General features: G+C 47.7%; 1 protein-coding gene across 5 annotated transcripts in view; it reads left to right on the forward strand.

Moving 5' to 3' along the window:
* The window catches only part of LOC137411544 (nck-associated protein 1), a 121,475-nt gene that overhangs the window by 29,681 nt on the left and 66,033 nt on the right, over positions 1 to 25,761 (forward strand). Inside the window, exons 2-6 of one of the 5 annotated variants that reach the window (XM_078782251.1) lie at positions 10,172 to 10,227; positions 10,562 to 10,672; positions 13,882 to 13,974; positions 15,381 to 15,437; positions 15,842 to 15,984. In XM_078782251.1, the coding sequence (XP_078638377.1) occupies positions 13,921 to 13,974; positions 15,381 to 15,437; positions 15,842 to 15,984 (254 nt within the window). In that variant the 5' untranslated portion in view covers positions 10,172 to 10,227; positions 10,562 to 10,672; positions 13,882 to 13,920. The remainder of the gene's footprint in view (positions 1 to 10,171; positions 10,228 to 10,561; positions 10,673 to 13,881; positions 13,975 to 15,380; positions 15,438 to 15,841; positions 15,985 to 25,761) is intronic. The other 4 variants (XM_068096859.2, XM_068096860.2, XM_068096861.2 and 1 more) reach the window with 4 other exon arrangements.

Below are 25,761 nucleotides of genomic sequence, written 5' to 3' on the forward strand. Positions count from 1 at the left end.
GGGTTAGGGGTAACCCAGGACTTCAGGGAAGAAAAGGAGGAGGAGGAGGTGGTTGAAGGGGTTCCAGGCGCGCAAAATGGCGCTCTCGCGCACGAGGTTACAGGCACACAAAATGGCGGCCTCCCGTACGTGACGGCGATAGCCGGACCCGCAGTGCCAATGGACTGGGGTGTTTTGATGATGCATTTCAGTGCCGCTCTGAGAGGTGACAGTAATGGATTTGATGCAATGATGGCTACTCAGGGGCTAGATGCGAAAAAAGCGAGGCACGAAGCAAGGTACAACCCGGTTGGATTTCGGGAGCAAATGAACGCCACGGTAAAAAGAATACAGGAAGACATTGACCGCAGGTTGGGCGAGCAGGTCCCACGGGTGCACGAGGAGGTAACGCGGGTCGAGAAGCGCTGGTTGAGCGAAGCGGATGAAAGCGCGGGTACAATGACGGGGGTAGAAATCGTGACACGGGGTTTGGAAAAGCCGGCGACCGATGAGGTAGAGGGAATTTTATTAAAGCCAACGGTCGTCGAGGTGAGTAAAGAAAAAGCGGAAGTGGGCATTGAAATTGAAGAGATGACGGAGGTAGCCCGGGAATTGCAGGGAGAAATGGAAAATGTACAAAGTCCCTGCTCAAATCATGATGATGTACTCGCTAATCCAAATGGAAATATGCAGGTTTTGGTGCAGGGAGGAAGAAGAACCCCGAAGGTGAGACGTGCTGTGTATTGTGCGGGGAGATTTTGTAAGAGGATGTTTGGCGACAAAAGAATTTTCGCGCGCTTGGGATCGAGGAAGCATCCGGGCGTTGGTGAAGGGTCCTGTGTGAGTGGAAATGGCACGCGTGGGAGGAAAAAGTGTGCGTCGGCGAGTGGGTGTGTTATAAAGTGTGGGAGTGAAACCGAGTGCGAGCGAGAATGCACGTCGGGGTGTACGGAGTGTACGTGCGAGGGTGAGAGTGACACGAGGAGTGAGTTGGTGGTGGAGCGGGTGCGAGAATGCACGCTTGGAATGGTTGAGGGTGTGCGAGGAAGCACACCTGAGTTGGTCATGGTGCGAGTGTGGGAGAGCCCATCTGAGCGCGTTAGTGGGTGGATGCCAGAGTGCACGCCCATGGTGAGTGTTACGGAGGACGTAACGGAGGAGAGGTGTGGACCGAGGTGTGCGCGAGAGGTGTGGTGTGTAACAGGGAGAGCGTTGGTGGATTGTACGGACGGCGTTGGAATGCCGGGTTTTGTGAGGGTAAAAGGGGTAGCGTATGCGTGTGTGCATGCCGGTGAAGCATCGACGGTAACCGGGTTAGCGGTTAGAGCGACGGATAGCCGATGCGAGCACTCGGTGCGAGGAGCCCTTTGTTGGATGCGAGGCCCGGCGCAGATCGAAGCTGCGTCGTTTCTCTTTGAAGCGTCGTTGCCGATTCGGGCTTGACCCCGCCCCGCACGGTCGAGTCCGGGCCTTGTCGGGCCAGGCGACCGGTCCGGTTCAAGGGCGAGTGGGAGGAAGCGGAACGGTGCCCCCTCGTGGGGACGGGGTTCCGACCGAGGGAGATTGAGCCATCGGGCCCGGGACCGCAAGGTGCCGCGCCGAGATGGTGCGTGGAATCTCGGCCCGACCAAACCACCTCCCTTGAACCGAAAGCCGGACGGATTCAACCTGCAGGCGACCAAACCACCCGAATTCATTGCTCGGCTTTGCGAAGCCGAGTTTAATGATGTCATGACGCACCGAGGCTAGGATATAGTGGACTGTGGTGATGATGATAATAGTGATAGTAGTTTTGATCTAAAATTTAGAAAGGTGAATAGAATTGGCAGTAAATAGAAAATTTTTGATTTGTTGGATTTGGTGTGCAAAATTGATAGTGGGAACGTCCCCCATGTGGAGGGTTGGCACATCTGTCATCCCTCACAACGTGGGGGCAAATGCGCTATAGATTATGGGGTGTATGGCAGTGAAAACTAGCCCGGGTGGGTTAGGATATTGTGTGTAGGGCCCTAGAAGATGACATTAGGTAACGATAAGATTAGTTAGTGACAAGGATACCTGTAGTGGGGACGCAGGTAGTTTAGTGTGGATGATAATGACGTGGGAGCGCAATAGTTTAAAGGGGTGACTTGGAAGCGCAAGTTTCAGACGGGAGTAGTGAGATGAGATGATGCCGTGTGTTTGAGGATTGAACAGGTGTGATTGAACAGGTGTGATTGCACAGGTGTGCAACTGAACAGGTGTATGGAGCAGTGTATGAGGGAGTAGTGGTGATTGCGTGTTGTGTTAACCAAATGGTCCAGGAAGAAAGGAGGGTGCAGGTGGCACCAGGTGTGAGTGCACAGATGTGCAACAACAGGTATGGAGAATGGTTGTGTGGAATAAATGGTATGGGATATATGGCGTATTGGGATGGATGGTCGTGGAGTGAGTTTGGTGGAAACTATGGAGTGGAGTGGATGGTGCGAAGGTGTGAATGGGGGAAGGATGGACCCCCATCACGAATACCCGGGGCGGGTAGTGTAAGTGTTAGGTAGAGGGTATAGGTAAATTGTGGTTGGATATTGGCATCTGTGGTGCGGGTGGAAGAATGATGGTTGAATGGGTGCATTAGTGTTGTGGAAATGGCTGGGCGTGTAGCCTGTTAGTATGTGTAGTTGATTGGGCACTCCACCACTGTGAGGATGTCGGCCAGGTGAGGCCGCAGGTGGGCTCTGGGAGCCGGTAGTTGTGGATGGGGCCCGAGGATCCGGAGGACGGACCCGGGTAGCCCAGTGCCAGAGGGCACCAAGGGGTGACAGAGCCAGGAGGGGCCTTCCCCAGTTAGATAGGTTAGGGTGAGGAGCAGGTAAGCTCGGGAGGCAACTGCAGTGGTGGAGGTGTGCAGGTGGGTAGACCTGCTGGGAGAGCTACACGTCGCAGCCCAGAAATTGTGCAAGGGCACCGGGAGATGAATCGGGGGAGTGAGACCCCAATTTGAGCAGCACCACAGTTTGGTCAATGGGAATTGGTTATTAGAACCCATAGTGTAAGTGGCCAATGGATTGGCAGGGAAAGACCCCGGGTAGTGTAAAGGGTGTTATAGTCATTTAGAGGATAGTTAGGATTGAAGTCTCCTCGCACCATCTACATGCACTCACCTGAAGTAAAGATGACGTACCTCCACACCATGCCATGTTTAATTATTTTTATGTGCAAATGTTTTGAATTGTGAGACGCATCATGACGTGGGTGTGGCATTATGCTTGATGTTCCATCTCTTCCTCCTTATGAGGATTGATGATGGCAAGTTTTGGATAGTGGGATTGTGGAGACGAATTTGGTATGGGAAATAAGGGGAAGACGTGACAGTAGCGACGGATTTGTAAAGGTGTAAATTGTTGTAAATATGGGGTAAGAGCAAGGGTAGTGTAGGTGACAGGGGGGGTGACGTACGGTAGGGACGAGTTTTTCTCACTTCGCTCTCCGTACGCACTTCACCCTGCATTGCCTTTATTGACGTGTACCCTTGTGACCTAACCCCTCGCTCATTTGTCTTCCCCCCTTTTGTCTCCCACTTGAGGACCTGTGCGCCATTGGGCGCCGAGGGGAGCGTGCGTGAGATGGCCATTGTGCGCACGAGATTCTCAGAACCAGCATGCATTGCGTTGATGTACCACTTTATGGACCGCTGTTCTGCGGCCAAGTACCACTTGATGGACCCCAGGTTCTGGGGCAGGGCACCTCTGTTGGAGACCGGCCATAGTGGCCAGGGAATCTTGCTTGCGGACCTCGGTAAGGTGGCACCTATGCCAAACAGGTGGACCACCCTTAGTTGGCCCCTGAGGCCCTAAATAAAAATGAACACAAGTTGTGCTTTTTATTATTTCCAAGTAGGCCGCATGAAGCCAGAAGACGTCGGGAAGAACATCGGCCCAGCAGAGAAAGAGAAGACCACCACCAGTTGTTTTGTTGTGTTTATTATGAACAGTGGTGACTGTGCATCGAGTGGTGCTTTTGTGGTGCTTGGTGGTGCTTTTGGGTGCTTTGGTGGTATTGGTACTGGTGCATCGATGCAATGCGTGTTGTCTCCTTCCTCCCAACAGGAATTTCTTTTTCTTGTTCCCTAAAAAGGAAAAAAAAAACACAGGTCCTGGGTTGCGTTGTAAATAAGAAATAACGTCACTGTAAATAATGCTCCCCACCGTAAATGTATAGTTTGAGAACAATTCCATAATTCGGTTAGCTGTGGGCTTGAGTCTGTTAGACAGGGTGCAATGCAATAGGGGGACATACTTATTTGTATTTTAAAATCGTCACACTCAGGGTCAGGTTAATTGTAGAGGGAATTACAACTACGTGTCACACTAAGTTAAAGTTTTGTAGGCCCGAGGACGGGCCTGAAGAAAGGAGGGTGCAGTGTAACGAATTTGAGAAGTGTAACGGTTTTGAGAAGTGTAACAATTTTGGAGAAAGTGTAACGAATGTGAAAAGTATGGTTTTGTTGTGTGTAACACCCTTGTAATGTAAATAATGGTCGCAGCCGTCCTCCTAGTTAATTCCATGAAACTTACACACAGGCCACGATATATCTTTTTAAATAGTTTATTTCCTTATTCTATGTAGGCTAAATATGTGTTTCCCACTAGATTGACTCTGCATTGCATCAAACGAAATAAAGCGTAGGCCCCTCCGATGATCCATGGCAGCTCAAGTGCCAGGGATTCCCCCACTTGAGCTTTGACAGCAACCGTTTATTGCAGTACTGAACTGCTGTGCAACGTGACGGCGCCTTACCTGCAGCTGCTGACCGGTTTTCGCCATTTGCGGCCATTACGAACAAGGGGAGTGGCTAGAGAAGACGGGTCGCCCCCTCGTCATAGGGGGGAGGAGTAAGTCGGCCCCGCTCATCCAACCCAGAACAAGGGGTTTGGCTAAGAGAGGGCGGAGCGGGAACCCCCGATAAAGTGCGCGAAGGTTCGGTGAGAAACCAATATAAGCCGCCGCGGGACGCACTCCACCCTCTTGCTCTGACCCCGTCCTCTTGCTTGCTGTCGCTTGTTGTTGCTGGGGAGAAGGAAGACGCCTGAACGAGCAGGTGTGTGCGAGCCATCGTGCGACCAGCTGCGCTGCAGCTAAGGGGGCAGCTAAGGGGCCGCAGGCCACGAAAAGGACGCGCCAGGCAGCAATCCACGCTGGACCCTCCATTGCCTCCCAAAACAACCATCCATCCTCAAGCCATACCTGCCTGCAATATCCCCTGTGTAAGTGTGAACGTCGTCTGTCTTGAATGTTGTCCTGGGGTTTTTAAGTAAATTGAATAGTATAAGCTAACGATTCACTGTGTGACTGCTTCTTCCATCCATTGCTTGTAAATAACTTTGATCGCTCCTTCTTTTTGCTTGTGTGTATAATAAATCCTGTTATTCCTCCGTACTCTGTCTTCTTCTCTCTTCCTCTTTACATTCGGTCGCTTTAGAGGTTTCCCGATTGAATACCTGTGGCACGATTGGTCAACGTTGGGGGAGTCGGGCTAATCGTGGATCCTGTAACGGTCGCGGTTGACCATCCGCTCGGCCCAAAGTAACATCTTGTCCGCGACCCGTAACAATATTATATATATATATATATATCAAATGAATCAATTTTTAGTTCTCCAACCTTTAATGAGCAAACAAACAACTGCTCGACGTTTCGATCAGCAACACGGACAAACGTGCATCCACTGACCTTTCTCAAGAGTAAAGCAAAACAACTCTATACCCTCCCTTATATAAGGGAAAAAGGGGGTGGGGACACTGAACCACCAATCAATGCCCTTCTTGAACAACTCGTGCCATTCATATTTAAACCCTACATCAATACGTTGCAACACTGAAACCACACCTTGGGATGTCACATCAAAACGACCGTTAAATCACACGTTGAATGAAACAAAACGTAGCATAATTCAAATAAATCGATGAAAAATAAACAACATGATTCGTAATAATTTATGTTTGGTGATGCAGTTTCCCTGGTATGTTTCTGCATGAGAGGGCCAAAACTAGTGGTAAATCCAACACCTCCTCTGTGAGCGACACCACAGACTCCTCCGCATGCCATGCCTCCAAAATCCTCCTTCATAAACTGCGTCACCAAACATAAAAATTATTCCGAATCATGTTTATTTTTCATCGATTTTATTTGAATTGTGCTACGTTTTGTTTGATTCAACTTGTGATTTAATGGTTGTTTTGATGTGACATCCCAAGGTGTGGTTTCAGTGTTGCAATGGTTTTGATGTACGGTTTAAATTTGAATGGCACGAGTTGTTCCAGAAGGGCATTGATTGGTGGTTCAGTGTCCCCACCCCCTTTTTCCCTTACATAAGGGAGGGTATAGAGTTGTTTTGCTTTACTCTTGAGAAAGGTCAGTGGATGCACGTTTGTCTGTGTTGCTGATCAAAACGTCATGCAGTTGTTTGTTTGCTCATTAAAGGTTGGAGAACTAAAAATGGATTCATTTGATTTTAATTCCAACCGCAAGTCATTACTTAATATGTATATATATATATATATATATATATATATTGTTGCGGATCTCCTGGTCGGCCTTTCCCCTTACCAAGGGGGGATTAGTCCCCTTGTCTTTGACTAGCCGACAGGATCCGGGGCTATGACGTCACTTCCGGTCAGCGTTGGGTAGGGTCATAGGACTAATCACTAATACCTAATTACCAACGCCTCCCAGGAAGCGAGGAAATAAACCCCGCCCGAATCACGGTTGTAGGTGGACACGCCGAGTGATAGCGAACCGTGATCCGAGCGGTTCAAGAACTAAACCCGATTTGAGCGGTTCCGAATCGTGCCACGCTTACCCAATGGAGGAAAACACTGATACGGTCGAATTAGGAAAGAAACAAGGAAGAACAGATTTATTTACAATTTGTACAGGAAGGAGAAGAAGAACACACAGTGCAGCCTTATTACAGTCTTAACTTATCCCAGGACACGGGCCCGTTTCACACTCAGACACACTCACACGGTGATGTAGATGGTCAGGGCGATGTTCCAGCGATGATGGCGTCCAGGCAGTTCACTCCGGTCCCCGACTCGTACCGCGAAGGAGATGGTCAGGGCGGCAGAAGCTCCCCGCGGGTCGTTGACGCGGAGCGGACAATTACGGGGTTAAATGCGGGGCGAAAGGTGGGCTGGCTGGGCGGTTACTGGTGACCACGGTCGCGTACGTATTAGATGAACCGGGCTATATGCGCTCCAAATACAGGCTCAATAGGCGCTCCCCAATGCAAGTTCAATAGCATACGTCCTCGTACAAAGTGCGTATCCGCTGCAGTCCTCTTCCAATGAATGCTTTATCAGGCGCGCTCTCCCAACAAGTTCTTTCGCACGAGTCCTGTACAATCAGACGTCTCCGCACAGTCCTTTCAAGTCCAACCTTCCAACGAGTCCTCTCGAGGGCTTTGTGCATGCGCTCATATAGCCTTTTCAGCGAACCTTCCAGCACTTACTAGATGCGCCCTCACCACGCCCTCTTAAGCCATGCCCACCGAGCCCTGGTTGGTCGTTGCCCTCACCGTCACCGCCTTCTGACGTGCTGCTTGATGCGGCCGCACCTCTTCCTCGCGCTCCTCCCCCTTTCCAGGCCTACCTCGTGGCATTTGGCTGGTTTTGAGTGAAAACCTAAGGGCAGCGAACGCTGCTTGCAAACGAGGTGGATTGGAGGGTGGCCGCAAAATGAACGGGACCTAAGCTTATTTCTTCTACACAACGCAGGTATCACGAGTGGAAATGGCCTTATCCTCACACATACTGACATAACTAATGTTCTAAGGTGGCCTACGTGTTGCTTGTGGACTAACTATGGGGGCAAACCTTTAACCTTTAATGATGTTGTATTTACACTCTCAGAACCGCAACTATATATATATATATATATATATATATATATATATATATATATATATATATATATATATATATATATATATATATACATACACAGTGCATTCAGAAAGTATTCAGACCCCTTCACTTTCACATTTTGTTATGTTGCAGCTTTATGCTGAAATCGTTTAAATTCATTTTTTCCCTCATCAATCTACACTGAATACCCCATAATGACAAAGAGACAGCAGGATTTTAGAAAGTTTTGCAAATTTATTGAAAAGAAAAAACTGAAATATCACATTTACATAAGTATTCAGACCCTTTGCTATGACACTTGAAATTTAGCTCAGGTGCCTCCCATTTCTCTTGATCATCTTTGAGATGTTTCTACACCTTGATTGGAGTCCACCTGTGGTAAATGCAATTGATTGGACATGATTTGGAAAGGCACACACCTGTCTATATAAGGTCTGACAGCTGACAATGCATATCAGAGCAAAAACCAAGCCAGGAGGTCGAAGGAACTGCCTGCAGAGCTCAGAGACAGGATTGTGTTGAGGCACAGATCTGGGGAAGCCTACAAAAAAATTCTGCTGCATTGAAGGTTCCCAAGGGCACAGTGGCCTCCATAATTCTTAAATAGAAGAAGTTTGGAACAACCAGGACTCTTCCTAGAGCTGGCCGCCCGGCCAAACTGAGCAATCGGAGGAGAAGGGCCTTGGTAATAGACGTGACCAAGAACCCGATGGTCACTCTGGCTGAGCTCCAGAGATCCTGTGTGGAGATGGGAGAAACTTCCAGAAGGACAACCATCACTGCAACACTCCACTGATCTGGACTTTATGGCAGAGTGGCCAGACGGAAGCCTCTCCTCAGTGAAAGACACATGAAAGCCCGCTTGGAGTTTGCAAAAAAAGCACCCAAAGGACTCTCAGACTGTGAGAAACAAGATTCTGTGGGCTCTCATGTATCTTTCACCGAGTACAGGCTTCCGTCTGGCCACTCTGCCATAAAGTCCAGATCAGTGGAGTGTTGCAGTGATGGTTGTCCTTCTGGAAGTTTCTCCCATCTCCACACAGGATCTCTGGAGCTCAGCCAGAGTGACCATCGGGTTCTTGGTCACCTCTATTACCAAGGCCCTTCTCCTCCGATTGCTCAGTTTGGCCGGGCGGCCAGCTCTAGGAAGAGTCCTGGTTGTTCCAAACTTCTTATATTTAAGAATTCTGGAGGCCACTGTGCCCTTGGGAACCTTCAATGCAGCAGAATTTTTTTTGTAGGCTTCCCCAGATCTGTGCCTCAACACAATCCTGTCTCTGAGCTCTGCAGGCAGTTCCTTCGACCTCATGGCTTGGTTTTTGCTCTGATATGCATTGTCAGCTGTGAGACCTTATATAGACAGGTGTGTGCCTTTCCAAATCATGTCCAATCAATTGCATTTACCACAGGTGGACTCCAATCAAGGTGTAGAAACATCTCAAAGATGATCAAGAGAAATGGGAGGCACCTGAGCTAAATTTCAAGTGTCATAGCAAAGGGTATGAATGCTTATGTAAATGTGATATCTCAGTTTTTTCTTTTTAATAAATTTGCAAAACTTTCTAAAATCCTGTTTTCTCTTTGTCATTATGGGGTATTGAGTGTGGATTGATGAGGGAAAAAATGAATTTAAACGATTTCAGCATAAGGCTGCAACATAACAAAATGTGAAAAAAGTGAAGGGGTCTGAATACTTTCTGAATGCACTGTATATATATATATATAATTATTAATTTTTTCTCCCATAATCATCTGTATTTGATATCCTCATTGACTGAGGCGTGGGTTGCCAATGGCATTTTCCCACTCACAGACTCTCTATGGATGGATCGCCTTTGAGGAAGAGGCAAAAAAACGGATGAAAAATTGGATTTTGGTCCTGTTGGCCACGTGAGGCCTGTTGGAGGATGCTTGAGGGAGTTTGTTGACATGACTTATCTTGTTCCTGTAGTGACATGCCATATTCATTACTGCAAATGTCATCGGAAAAGACTTTTTATTTGGTATTCACTTGTGGTACACCTTTACTTACATTGCTCTTTTATCTTGGCAAAGTGAAAGCACGCCACTGGTTGATGCATTACTTTGAGCCTTCTTTTTATTTCTTTATTTCTTTATTTTTCCCTCTATTTGACGTCCCTGAAAATGTTTTTATTTGCTTGGTGTGTGCGTGCGTGCATGCCATGCTCCTCTAACATGTGTGTCGTCACGAGCCTGTTGCACACATGTGATTATTTTGTACACCCTGTGATTTTGATTTCCCTTTTCTGTTGCATTGCTTGCCGCAGCAAGGACAAGTCTGGAAGGTCGGCACCTCCTCATAAATCTCTCCATCTAGTCAAGTGTAGGCGCCATTACATGTTAGCTTGGCATTTCGCCGAGTTGAAGTTCCTGTTGTAATTGCTTTGTGTTTGTGGCTTGATGAGCACCAGCTGGTGATCTAATTGCTTATACCGTAACACCGTCACCTTTAACCTGCAAAATTCATCCTGTGGTTACTCAAAAGTTCAAAAATGCCAATGTTTTGCGAGGAGGAATCTCTGCCTTTGTTTCACCTCTGTGATTTCAATTTTGCCTTTCACGACACGACAACTATAATTGATGTACACCTGTCAATGGGGGATATACATTGCGATGTGTTACGACTTCCCATATTTGTCTGTGCGTCGTGCTGGCAGGCCTGCGGAGATGCCAAGGCAAAGCCGCAGTGCCTGGCTGACAAGAACCTGGAAGCAGCCGTGAAGTTCATCGTCCGCAAGTTCCCCCACGTCGACACGCGCAACAACAGTGTACGTGTGCCCCTCCGAATTGCTTGCATGGGATGGCGTTTCATTAAGCCCTTTTGTTTTTTTGCCTTTTTTGCAAGGGCTTCAAGTGTGGCCTATGCATCGTTTAAAAAACATCTCTGCTGGTGGAACTTTGTAATCTTGGTGTGCAAAAGGCATTTGGCCCTCCTGTCTCGTCTTCAATGCTTACTCCTGCATTTGTTACCCCACGCACGTAGTGCAAAGCGCGGCTAAGCAATTATTGGTTCTCTTTGCATCTATGTCAGTGGTGTTGGGCTAGCGGCTAGGGTGCCGGCTTAGGATCCTAGGATCATGGGTTTGAATCCCGGTCGATCGCTGAATTAACGCCAGGGGGGTTGACTCAGCCTGTCACCCTTCCGAGGTCGGCTAATTGAGTACCAGTTCACTGGTAATTCCCTGTTTGTCGTTAAAGGCGGCAAAAAGGGTTGGCGTCAGGAAGGGCATCCGGCCGTAAAACATTGCTTCAAAAAGGGGACCAAAAAACAACAACCACGGTTCCAGAAAAAGGCCAACCCCCGCTTTGCGGGGAAAAATGGCCTCTAAAGGTGGTTATTTTATATTTTTATTTTGCATCTATGTCAGTCTGTGATCGAGAAACTACTTGATTTCAATTGAATTTTATATTTGGAACACTGTCGTACACAAATTGGAACACGAACCTGCAGTTTATGCCTTGACCTTAAGTTGTGCTCCGCATGGTCGTGTCTCCCCCGGAAAGGAGCCGCCTCCCCAAGTCCCTCATTTTCACCAAAACAACATCTCCACAACTGCCTGAGCAATACAGACCAAATTTGGTAAAATGCATCAGGGCAGTAAGGTCTCATGGGATTGTGCTCCCCATTCGGATCTACCACCTCTAAGAGGCTGAAAAGGGGGGTTTCGCCTCATATTCGGGTAATTTATTTTAAAATCTTCTCTGAAACATTGGGGAAATAACCGTCAGGCCCCCACGGAGCTATTTTTGAGACATGATGCTCAGACGAACAAATGGAGGTGAATACATAACCTATCACCTCCTAAACAGTAAGGCAGAATTTCACCAAACTTGGTAGTTATGATCATTACATGGTAAGAAGGTGTGAGAGCAGTATCTTTTAGGCCCCACTCCCTGGGGTGGGGTCAAAAGGTCAAGTACCAAAAATGTCATTGAGGATTTTTAGAAAGGTTTTTCAAAACTTTTTTGAAATGAAACTTTGTATATACAATCCACAATTGGGCCGCATGAAATGTGTAAGAATTTTTTTCGATTTGACCCCCAGTTCATGCCCTAAGGGGTGGGGACTTGGGGTCACGAGGTCAAATGGAAAAACATTTTTTTTAACTCAAAATTTAATATTGTGGCATTCCTGCTGGAACGTTTTGCCATCTTTCAAATTTGCTTTAGGTTGGGCCCGTGGGGATTTGTGATGCCACGCCATCGACTTCACTCTAGTAGTCTAGTTATTTAAATATATAAAAAGTAGTTGGCTGATGTGACTTTTACTAGTACAAGAGCATGTTGAAAAGTAATTATTTTTTCTCTCTTTTTTCTCATTCTTTTTCTCCAAAACAGATAAAGATATTCAAATGAAACAAAATGCAGTCCACAAATTAGTTTTTCCTGCCACTGGATGCGAAGTTTTGTGATTCTGACACTAGATGTCTCAATGCTATGTTAGTCAAGATGGCAGAGGGCACTATGTTGTCAGTGCTGTGAAGAGCTGGAGATGAGAGTTGGGATGACTGACTGGAGATGAGAGTTGGGATGACCGACTGGAGACGAGAGTTGGGATGACTGACTGGAGACGAGGGTTGGGATGACTGACTGGAGACGAGAGTTGGGATGACTGACTGGAGACGAGCGTTGGGATGACTGACTGGAGACGAGGGTTGCGGTGACTGACTGGAGATGAGGGTTGGGATGACTGACTGGAGACAAGAGTTGGGATGACTGACTGGAGACGAGAGTTGGGATGACTGACTGGAGACGAGGGTTGGGATGACTGATTGGGGACGAGAGTTGGGATGACTGACTGGAGACGAGAGTTGGGATGACTGACTGGAGACGAGGGTTGGGATGACTGACTGGAGACGAGGGTTGGGATGACTGACTGGAGACGAGGGTTGGGATGACTGACAGGAGATGAGGGTTTGGATGACTGACTGGAGACGAGGGTTGGGATGACTGACTGGCGACGAGAGTTGCGATGACTGACTGGAGACGAGCGTTGGGATGACTGACTGGAGACGAGGGTTGCGGTGACTGACTGGAGATGAGGGTTGGGATGACTGACTGGAGATGAGCGTTGGGATGACTGACTTGAGATGAGCGTTGGGATGACTGACTGGAGATGAGAAGCCCACTTTGGTGACTTGGAAAAACCCACTTTGGTGACGACGAAGGTGGCCGTAAAACATAATTGCTATCGAAACACATGACTCGTGCTCTCATCGCACACGCTGCCGATTCAACACCCTAACATCCTCTGCATTCTCCGTGAAATTAAATCAAGTTAGATTCTGTCTCCTCATGTTCCTTGTTCGAACCAGCCCACCAATCAGGTGACCAGCTTCATCAACGGTCATTTGAATTCGTGGCACACCCCCATTCCAACAGTTTGTGCATGTTGAATGAAAGTGTGGGACAAATCAAGAACAAACTTCAATAAAAACGTGTCACCTGCTAGCAATCTAAAACTTCACCTGAATGGGCCAATATTGTCGTGTTCGCACCCTTAACCAAATAATCGGACTTGAGTGCTACACGACATCATTTGAATAGCCATGTGCACAGAAATCACCATTTTCATTGAATATTCTTAATTGCGGTCTGTGCAGATGTACCTCATAATGATGTTTGACCATTTTTTTCACTTCATTTGATGTCTTCATTAGCCCTCATTTCAATTTTTCAGGTCACCAGTGATTTTAACGTTTTTAATTTTTGTCTTTGTTGCTGCTGTGTGTCTTTCATGCAAACATCCACCCATCCCGTGTGGATATTGTTTTATGGTAAGTTTTGTACTTAACATATAATGTCACATTTTGTCTCCTGTTCCTCCTTTCATCGTTTGCACATTTGCTTTCCACTAACATGGACACCCATGCTGTATGCCGGACAATTTTGAGCATTCCATTGCTGGTTAAAGTATGACAGCTGGAGATGTTTCTGCAGTGATAAAGCATAATTGAAGATTTTTTCTGACTGGCAGGTTCAGCTCACTCACCTGAATGCACAGAAAGCGGATATAATGAAGAACCTGTCTCTGTACTATTGTACTTTTGTAGATGTTATGGACTACAAGGTAGGTTTGCTTTTAATTTCTTTTGTTTTCCTCTCTCTCTGCCTCTCCTTCTCCCTCTCCTTCTCCCTCTCCTTCTCCCTCTCCTTCTCCCTCTCCCTCTCCTTCTCGTTCTCTCTCTGCCTCTCTCCACCCTCACCCCTCCACCCCTTCCAACCATTCTTTCCCAATTGTTTTTATTGTAACGAAAATATTGTAAAGTAGATAAATTTAAACTACCTACATTCACTTCACCGGTCACCTTCACCCATTACTTGGAAATGTCATGTATTGTTTATTAATCCATAAAAAGAGAATGGATAGGTTGAGGGGGCAAGATAGGAGGAAAAGAGGAAGACCATGGTTGGGATGGGAGGATTGTGTGAGGAGGGATATAAGTAAGGTAGGGGTGGCTGAGGAGAGGAGGAAGTGGAGGAATACCGTTGTCAAGGCAGGGCAGAAGCTTGGTACTGTTGGACCTCACCCCTTATAAATGGAAGAAAAGAAGAAGAGTAAGGCTCAAACGTTTACTCTGTGAAATTGATGAAATGGAATCTTTAATACAACACTTGTACAGTTCTCCCAAGGCTATTGCAGTGGGCCAGCAGGATATGCTATCGCTGTTCGCCAATGCGGTTCGGATGTAACTGATACGCTTTCATACATGACAAAAGCTTGGTTTCACAAAGTTTTCATATCCTTAATTTATTTTTCCTCGTTATAATCCTGACTTGTCAGCCTGGTGTTGGCTTAGTGGTTAGGGTGCCGGCTTGGGATCCTGGGTTTGAATCCCGGTCGATCGCTGAATTAACGCCAGGGGGGTTGACTCAGCCTGTCATCCTTCTGAGGTCGGCAAATTGAGTACCAGTTCACTGGTAATTCCCTGTGTGTCGCAAGAGGCAACTAACAGGGTTGGCGGCAGGAAGGGCATCTGGCCATGAAACATTGCTTCAAAAAGAGGGACCACGGTGCCCGAAAAAGGCCAACCCCCACTCTGCGGGGGAAAATGGCCTCTTAAGGTGGTTCTTTAGAATCCTGACTTGTGTAGAGGATTGTAGTAGCAAGAAACGTTCTTGCATTATAATATGTTCAGGGTGCAGACGACAACTCACCTCCTTTTTGCAAAAGATACTGTGGGATCTTTAAAATCCACAAATGACCAATGCTGGCAGATGGGTGCTCCGGCTTAATGTCCAATCCATCCGAGGGACGACAGACATTGACAAAACACCCTGCCTGTGAAACACCGGGCCGACAGATTATAGCTGGGCCGAGATTCAAACCCAGGCTAGACAGCTTAGTGGTGAGCGTGCATACCTCTAGTTCCACAATTAAGTTCTAAATCGGTGTAAACAAGGATATAAAAATTTAATTTGTGGGAAAGCGTTTATTTATTTTTATGCAAGCACCCTGCATTTTTCCCCCCACAGGACCATGTCTCAGAGCTGTTGAACTTCCTGGATGCTTGTCAAATCCACTATGACATCGTGAGTTTGTCTTGTATATAAGGTTCTTCAACTCCTTTTCATTGCCTCTTACCTTTTTGCGTGTCTATTGCAGGATATTGTTTACGAAATCATATGCAGCTCTCATTCCTTGATCGAATTACTTTATTTCTAATCATTCTGCTTCTTGCTGTTAGCCCAAATATGAGGGGTATCCTGGAAAAAAAAAATTGATAACGCACATTAATTTAAAAAAAAATTATTTAAAAAAGATAACACACCCTGGTTTTATTGAGAAACTTGGTAATTCAATTATTAGTGATGCAATTGAATTCTTACAGTAGACATATTGATGTAATTTCTTCGGGAGGTGTTGGGTGTATGATGCAAGATGCTGAACACTGGAGACTGTTATCATTTGTGTCATTGTGGGTTTTCCTTCTCAGACGGTCAACTTTGACCTCACCAAGCATTACCTGGATCTGGTGGTGATGTATGTGACCGTGATGGTCATGCTGTCTCGTATTGATGAACGCAAAGCTATTGTCGGCCTTTACAACTATGCTCATGAGATGACCAATGGCACCAGGTAAGTCTTCTTCTTGGTAAGCTGTCTGGGCTGGATGTTGGTGACGCGTCTCGACGACCGCAGGATAGCTTGGCTGTTCATGTGCTTGGTCCAATGCCTTTTCCATTCCTAGTGGTGTGACAATAGGAGTTCCTGCATGGCACAAAATTAAAGGGGGTTTTGGCTGGCTGGCACATGGGATCCATGGCAATTTATTTATGAATGCGAATGCGAAATATTGATGAGCAATTTATTTTTGTAAGTCCACCTGAGCTGCTACGTTCTTAAGCATGGCTTTTAATGTTTATAAAAGGTTTGGATTTATAATCGTTAAGTAAATTTAAAAAAAACCTTTTTCCAGCCCTTATAATTTATGGAAACAAATATAGAACTACTAGCCGAAAGCACCTGGCGTTGCCCGGGTTTTTCTTGAATGAATTTACTACTATAATTCAGGTTTTACCTTCGGCCTTAGAAGATTGACTACTATAATTCAGCTCAGCTTTTAATTGCGAAATGGGCCCAGCCCGGCCGAGACGGCCTCGACCGGCCTCGCCACCTAGCCTATAACCTACCCGGGGCCCGTCCTAACATTTTTTGTTTCAGAGGTTTTCCTCCTATCTTTCACCGTTCAGGAGATTAGCACGTGCAGACAAACAACAAACAAACTAACAAACAAACAAAAACTTTCTTTTGTATATATATAGAAGAAGATAGAAGATAGAAGATTAAATAAGATGGTTTTTAGTATTGTTGTTTTTTTTTTCAGGTACGGAAATTCTTTATTGACACGATGAAATTGCACAATTTAGTCCAGTCCCTTTAGCCTAGAAATAGTGTTGACCCAGAAATGATTACCAAAAACTAAATTTTTCAGAATAGCTTCAGTTTTCAATTGTTTGTCACAAATAAAATTGTGCTTCATGGTTAAAGCCCCTTGTTACCTAGCAATCATTCCCGGGACCTAGCAATGTCTTTTTGAAGACCCGAGTGAGTTCTGAGGCTACAATAAAAGTTGTTTTCATTACTAATATATCAGTCTTTTGTCGTATAAACATATTTGTATCAGAAAGACTATATATATATATATATATATATATTGTTGCGGATATGAGGACTGTATATTTTTTTTATTGTGTGAATTATTATTATTGGTTATTCTGCGCCTCCTGCCTCCGGAGCTGTGTAAAGATCAAAGGGCATCCCATAATTAGTCCATAAAGCATCCACACCACAGCCAATCATAAAATACCCCTGTTCAATAGTTATATCTTATTCTGTGTTTTAGGGTAAGGCTGTGTCTCCCATTAATTGAAATACTCCATTGCACCAGTGAAAGAGATAGATTCCCTTCATTCCCACTCCCAAAACTTTCATTCCCACTCCCAAAACTTTCATTCCCATTCCCAAAACCTCCATTCCCCCTTTTCGTCGATTAGAAATTACCTCCCCTCCAATAACCGCCATTGACCACGAGGCAGGGTCGGAGAAGAAAGGCGTGTCTCCACCTCGTCATAGAGGGGAGGAGTGAGCCAGCCCCACTCGACCAACCATGAGCCAGGGGTTTGGCTAGGGAGGGCGGAGGAAGAGCTATCGGGGAGGTTCGCAAAGGTTGAGGGGCGGGGCCTATATAACCCGCAGCGCGACGCTCCCCAAGCAGTCGAGCTTTGAAGAAGAAAGAGATGAGTACTGAGCATTGAGATGAGAAGAGGCTGCGCTTTTAAAGAGAGGCGCTGAGAGGAGGGAATGAGCCGGCGTGACCGCAGCTAAAATCCGCAGCGCGACGCTCCCAAAAGAGAAGCTGAGACGAGCTTTGGCAGAGATGAGCTTTTACCGGCAGAGAAAAGGGAGCCCAAGCCGTTGAGAAGAGAGAGGGTCCAAGAAGCAGAGCTGAGTTGTGTGGTTTTGGTCGTCAGTGGTTGCGTTGTGGTGGTCAGTGGTTGCGTTGGTTGCGTTGAGTTGTCGGTGGTGAGGAGTGATTGGACCAAGAGAACATAGAGAACATCCAAGGAGAGGACATCCCAGAAAGCACAAAGCCTGCTGTAATCCTGGAAAAGCACGCAACGTCCACAGCAGCAGCAGCAGCGGCGGCCACAGCAGCAACCACACTCAACAGCCGCTTGGGGCCTGGACGGCGGTTTTGAGCAGGGCCGCGAAGGAACGGCGGCTGCTAAACGCGCCGATCGTGCTGCACAATACAACTCCAAGCCATCCTCTCCTTCCAGCCAATTCCTGTCATCATTCCCCGTGTGAGTCTGTCTTTTGTTTGTTCTGTCCCTGGGTTAATTAAGACTGTAGGTAAGCTAGCGTTGCACTGTGTATCTAATCTCGTCTGTAAATAAACGTGACTGCTTTCTTTTTGCTTGTGTGTATAATAAATCCAATTACTCTTCTGTCCGTCTTCTCGTCTTATTCCTTTTCCTCTTTGCATTCGGTCGTTTTAGAGTTTTCCAGATTGGGCAGCTGCGGTGCGATACGGCCAAAGTTGGGGGTGAATCGGGTGAGTTGGGGAAGAATCGGGGGAACTGTTAGGTCGCGGTCATACACCACCGCTCGGTCAAAAACAACATCTTAACCGCGACAGTAACAATATATATATATATATATATATATATATATATATATATATATATATATATATATATATATATATATATATATACAGTGATCCCTCGTTTATCGCGGGGGTTACGTTCCAGAACCCCCCGCGATAGACGAAAATCCGCGAAGTAGCGACCATATTTTTATTTTATTATTTATATATATTTTAAAGCTTTATGACCCTCCCCACACTCTTATTAACCTTTCCCATACTCTTATAAACACTTCCTATACTCTTAAACACTTTTTACACTCTTAAACATACGTAATTTTAACAACATATAAAATTCTAATGGGTACTCAACATTGAAGATACTGTAGCTACCCATGGGTCCCCCAAGCAAGACCAGCATCAGAATCTCCTTGCTCCAGCCGGTGACGTCACCGGCGGGGATCCCCGGCGCGAGAGTGGCTGGTCACGTGACCGCTAAAGCGTGCCGCGCTTTGCGGGTATAATCCGCTACACCTGTTGATCACGTGACCACCGAAGCACGCCACGCTTGAGAGGCGTGGCTTTCGGTTTCTGGTTGTGCTTTATAATGCAGCCCGATAAATGGGCTTTTCAGTGTTCCCGAGTTGGTTTTGAGAATAAATATCTTCTCGGACGAGTTTGTGTCTTGCCCGTCATTTCGTCCGTATCAAGCAAGAGCCCCGGCTCTTCAATACTACAACTTGCGTGATGAAGATGATGATGAATTAGCTGTGCAGTACTGATGACGATGAAGGTGATGACGATGATGAATGTACTGCACAGCCAGAAAGAGCATTACAGTTACCCATTACGTGGGTAACTAGCGCGTGAAATGCTAGGAAGCTGCCGCATCTGCGTTTTCCATACGCACGACTCTTTGTCTACCCTTCTACTGTACACTATGTACAGTATTTTATTTCTTGTAATATGTTTTAAATACTGTATTTTTCTTATTTCTTTACGTTTTTAAATTTTTTAGGCTAGAAAATGCTTATTTTACCACAAAAATATTTAAAATAATAGTATATAAAAATACATTTATACCGCAAAATCCCGCGATATAGTGAAAAATCGGCGATATAATTTTACATATACTAGCGAGAAAAACCCGCGATGTACCGAAGCCGCGAAAAGTGAACCGCGATATAGCGAGGGATGACTGTATATATTGTTACAGATACGACTTTGATGGTATGGTGGGCCGAGCGGGATGGCCGCCGTATCCGTACAAGTTACCCGATTGTACTCGAACGTCGACGAAGCCGCGCTATGCTGGCTCAATAAGGAAAAGAAGACACCCGGCTGGATTATAATCACACAATACGACACCAAGGGTTCAGTTCTCAAGACCTCCGGAGGAGGTTATATTAAGGCGGAAAAGGTTAGATTACAGGGACAAGAGGGAAACATAGGAAGGTGGGCACTTAGACACAACCTTATATTATTCCCGACAGACCACAGAGAAACAGGACAAAAACTGACTCACTCGGGATTTGATGGCAAGGAAAGCGGCAGTCGATGGCCAGCACAAGGTGCACCTTGTGCTCAGGGACAGGATGGCGCGGCCCAACAGATGCAGGAGGTCTCTCAGCGCTCGTGGGTCGCGACTTTGGTGGAGATGCCGGGGAGGTCGCTCAGCGCTCGGGAGGGTGGCGTCTTGTCCTTTCAAGCTCGGGGCGCATCTGACGTCACGTCCGGCGCGGGGCCGCGTATATCCGGCGGGGAGTCACGCCCTCGCTCGTTAGCTCCGCCCCATATGGCATCGGCCCATGGCTTCTCATTGGGTGCGGGGGTTACCGGCTCCGCCCTTGACGAGGGGCCGACAGGGAGCCCCCTTCTGGGTAACCCCGTCGAGCACATGTTCAATGGCGGCCAACCGAGCCGGAGTGAGGACGCAAAGCCGCTGTTGTTGTGGTTGTTGTTGGAGCTTGAGATGATGGGAAGAGATGCGGGGAGGTATGGGAAGGTCCTAAACTCCTACTGGTGCCATATCATCACATTCTGGTGCAACGAAGAGTCAGAATTAATGGAAACGAGGCCTTAACTGACATAGACTAAGAATAACTAGGAAGATGTCCGAAAGTTGTCTACGTGTGGTGCGGGGGACCTGGGCACGACATTTAATGGGGGAATGAAGGGGAAGATCGGCTCTAATGGGTGTTGTTTACAGACAATGGGACTAGGGAATGGGGTAAGGGGAGAGTTGGGGAGTATCGGAGAAGATAGGGGAATATTTACAAGCGGATATGGAGGTCAAATTCCATATTCGCAACATTGCACCCTTCTCTACCCTCGGGGCGTCCCGACCCGATAAATTTTTACCTACTTTAGTGTGGCACGCAATGTAGTTCCCTCTACTATTAACTCTACCCTGAGTGCGACAGTTTTACAGATATTCACAAATGAGTAAATATGTCCCCCTGCGACGTTGCACCCTTCTCCTCACAGAAACACACCCACAGGATAACCGAATCCGGAAAGAATTCTCAAACTAAACATACAGCCGGTAGGGAGCATTATTTACAAGACTACGCTGATATTTACACTACGATCCAGGACCTGTCTTTGGAGGAACACATGCAGATGTTATGCATAGAGAGAGCGCGCTTGCCAACATCGATACACCAACCCACGAGTGCTCTGTGGCCGACGGCCTTTAATAACGTGCAGAGCACTCTGTCCCAGCATCAAAAGCACCACCCCACCACCAATCGGTGCAGTCACCATTGTTCATTGGAATAAAAATAACTTCAACAACCCCTAACCCTGCAGGTGTCTCTTGCTCTTCTTGTGGTGCACTTGGTGGTTAACTAAAAGTGGTTCACCTGTATGGCATAGGTGCCACGTTGACCCATAGGTCCATCCCCGGGTGGTGCTTGGCCGCAAACGAACTGCGGTCCATTGTGGGTGGCCACAAACATTGCGGTCCATATGGTGTACCGATCCAGGCAGCGAACAGCGAAAGTGCAGGCCCACAACTGCGCAGCCAGCACCTCTCTCTCCTCTCTCTCTACCCCAAAGCCAGATCCTCGGAGGTGGGAGACAAAAACAAGACAAGTGAGCAAGGTGGTAAGGGCGCAAAAGTGCACGCAATGCAAGGTGATGCACACTGGGGGCACATGGGAACCAGGTGAGATAGGTACGTTCCTACCGTACGCCCCCCCCCACCAGGTAACCTACATGGCCCCTCCCTTACCCCTTACTGTATCAACAAAACACAACACTACCCATAAACATCTACTTTACAAATCCACAAACATCCCTACTGTCTTCCCCGTTCCTCCCATATACCAAATTCGTCTTCTCTCCCTCCTAACCAATCAAATTTGCCATTTTCAACTCAACATCAAAATTTGCCATCACCAATTCATCATCAGTCCCTCCTAGGGAGGGAGAGATGGAATCACCCCAATGTCTCATCCACGTCGTGATGCGTCTCACAAATCCAACAGCAATTCTCATTTCTGCAACACAAACAAAGAAAACACAGGTGTGGAGTCATCATCATCACCACAGGTAAGTGGCTGCGTATGGTGCGACAGGTTCATCAGTCCTAACTATTTCCTAAATGACTTTAACAACTTTACACTACCCGGGGGCTTTCTCCGGCCAAACCATTGGCCCTCTTACACTATGGGTTCTAAAAACCAATTCCCATTGGCCAAACTGTGGTGCTCTTCAATTTGGGGTCTCACTCCCCCGATTCATCTCCCGGTGCCCTCGCACAATTTCTGGGCTGCGGCGTGTACCTCTCCCAGTGGGTCTACCCACCTGCACACCTCCACCACTGCAGTTGCCTCCGAGCTTACCTGCTCCTCACCCTAACCTAACTACCTGGGGAAGGCCCTCTGGCTCTCTCCCCACTCCGTGCCCTCTCTGGCACTGGGCTGCCCGATCCACACCCGGGATCCTCAGGCACCCACTCACAACTACCGGCTCCCAGAGCCCACCTGCGGCCTCACCTGGCCGACATCCTCACAGTGGTGGAGTGCCCAACCAACTACACACACTAACAGGCTACACGCCCAGCCATTTCCACAACACTAATGCACCCATTCACAACACCATTCTGCAACCGCACCACAAATGCCAATATCCAACCACAATTTACCTGCACCCTCTACCTAACACTTACACTACCCGCCCCGGGTACTCGTGAAAGGGGTCCACTCTTCCCCCATCCACACCTTCGCACCATGCACACCACTCCGTACCACTCACTCCAACTCTCTCCACACACCTGTACTTGCACACCTGTGCTCTCACTGGTGCCACCGGCACCCTTCTCTCCCCAAGCGCATTCGCGCTGATCCACAACACTCACTACTCATACACTACTCCACACACCTGTCCAGTTGCACACCTGTGCAATCACACCTGTTCAATCTTCACACACACGGCATCATCTCAGCTAACTACTCCCTTCTGAAACTTGCGCTTCCCAGTCGTCCCTTTAAACTATTGCGCTCCCTCGTCATTATAATCCACACTAATCTACCTGCGTCCCCACTACAGGTATCAGTCACTAACTAACCTTAACGTTACCTAAGGTCATCTTCGCTAGATCCCTACACACCATATCCTAACCCACCCGGGCTAGTTTTCACTGCCATACACCCCATAAACTATTGCTCCTTTGCCCCCCACCTGTGAGGGATGGTGGATTTGCCATCCCACCACATCGGGGGTCTCTCACTACCAATTTTGCACATCAAATTTCAACAAATTAAAAATTTGCCAATCACTGCCCATCATCTGCCAATCACTACTGCCAATCCCTTGCCAATCATCAAATTTTGTTTTTCTCTAATTTTGGGTCCAAAACACTAACCTCATCACCCAGTCTACTCACTACTGCCTCTCGGTGCGCCAATTCCTGTCCAAAGCCCGGCTTCGTAAAGCCAAGCCATGAATGCTGGTTGTTCTGTGCCAGCGGCTGGGTGCGTCCCGCATTCGGTGCAGGGAAGGAGGTTTACCCGGGCCGAGATCCCACGCACCATCTCGGCACGGAGCCATCCAATGCCCCGATCTCGACCTGCCGGCACGTCTCACCAAAAAGTGGTCGCCATGACAACCCTTTCTATCGGGCTGCCAGCTCCGCCTAGTGGAGCCTGGACGCGGCCGTTCAAAGCGAGGCCCAGCACGCACCGAGGGCCCGATTCGGCTATAAGTCGTTCTAAACTCGACCCCGTCTAACGTCGATGCTTCACCTGGATTCTTACACCCCGCAGCCCGTTCCTTGCTCACACATCCAGCCGTTCCCATGCTACCTTTCCTTACACACCCAGGTACACCCATTCCACTCACAGCTTTGGTCACACACCTGACCACCGAACACTTTGGCACACATTCGTTGCTCGCACACCTCACCAATACACCGCTTCGCACCCCCTCCTCGGTCACCTCCTCTGTGACAATCACAGGTGTGCCCTCATTCGCACACCCAACCATGTGCCTCACCACCAACTCCAGCGTGCATTCCCACTCACGCTCTACCATTCCAGGTGTGCATCCTTCCATCCCAGGTGTACATCCTCGCTCACCTGTCACAACCAGCTCACTCTCCTTGTCACTCTCACTCCTCTCACCACCACTCTTGACAACGCACTCACCCTTACTCTTGACAGCACACTCTTTCCCCATGCACCTGTCCGTCACACACCTTTCTCGCGCACACTCTCCCGTTACACCCTCTGTAACACTCACCACAGGTGGACACTCTTCCTTACTTCTGACAGCGCACTCTTTCCTCATGCACCTGTCCGTCACACACCTTTCTCGCGCACACTCTCCCGTTACACCCTCTGTAACACTCACCACAGGTGGACACTCTTCCTTACTTCTGACAGCGCACTCTTTCCTCATGCACCTGTCCGTCACACACCTTTCTCGCGCACACTCTTGCGCACACTCTCCCGTCACACCCTCTGTAACACTCACCACAGGTGGACACTCTTCCTTACTTCTGACAGCGCACTCTTTCCTCATGCACCTGTCCGTCACACACCTTTCTCGCGCACACTCTTGCGCACACTCTCCCGTCACACCCTCTGTAACACTCACCACCCCGCGCTTCCATGTGCTCCCTCGCACACACGCTACGACCGACTCACTCTCGCCAGCACCCCCACTCCTTGGCACGCACTTTTTCCTCACACACCCCAGAGTCGGATTTTCTCGCACACCTCCTTTTTCGCACACCAGACCTGTCGCACACTTCACCAACGGCCTCTCACGAACACCCGGGTCCATCTCGACCCCCAAGCTTCTTAAATCACCTGGCGCATCATACGCACGACCATATTGGTCACCACTTACACCGGGTCCTCTTTCTCTTCGCTTCTCCTCCATCACCTGCGAATCCCTCATCCGGTTAATGAGCACATCATCACGATCCGAACACAGACTCTGGACCAATTCTTTTACCTCCTCTTTTATCTCTTTCTTATCCTCTCTCCGTCGCTTTTTAATTTCGCTCACCCCTTCTTCCACTTCTTCTAATTTTTGCTTCATCTCCTTCATCTCTTCGTGCGCCCCTTTAAGTTCTTCCTCTAACTCCACTTTATTTTTTTCTATGTGCTCCCGCTCCTCCCGCTCTTTAACCTCCATTACCTCTACCACCTTGTCCATTTTCCTCGTCAGGTCCTCATGTACCGTCTGGCACTCTTTTTTAATTACCCCTACGTCCTTTTTCATCTCCTTCTGTGTCGATTTTAAACCCTCTATTACCGCTGTGTTCTTCTTTACCTGGTCCCCCAACTCCTTTTGTCCCACTGTCAGTTGTTCTACTCCCAGCGTCAACTCCTCTATACCACCTTGCAATTTTACAGTCCCCTTTCTCACCTCTTTCTCCATGCGCTCCTTACAGTGCCTCACCTCCTCGCGCACTCCTCCGACCTCCTCACTCACTCCTCTTCTGATCTCCTCTCCCATCACTTGCATCTCCTGCCCAGATGCCACCCTCATCTGCTCCATTTCCTCCCTGTGAGCATCCAGTTTGGTTTCTACCCCCATTCTGACCCCCTCTATCTGCTGCCCCATTTGGTTAACTTCCCTTTCCGCTTGGTCCCTCATGTCCCTCAATTTGCCTTCCATGGTGTTTTCTAACCCCTCTAACCCTTTTTGCATCCCTTCCATTTGATTCTCTTGAGCGGCCATTCTGTTTTCTACCCCCGTTAACCCCTCCTGTATTTCCCCTAATCTATCGTCTAATTTCCCAAATTTCA

The sequence above is a fragment of the Myxine glutinosa genome, chromosome 7 (assembly GCF_964187855.1).
Source record: "Myxine glutinosa chromosome 7, kmMyxGlut1.1, whole genome shotgun sequence".
Lineage (NCBI taxonomy): Eukaryota > Metazoa > Chordata > Myxini > Myxiniformes > Myxinidae > Myxine > Myxine glutinosa.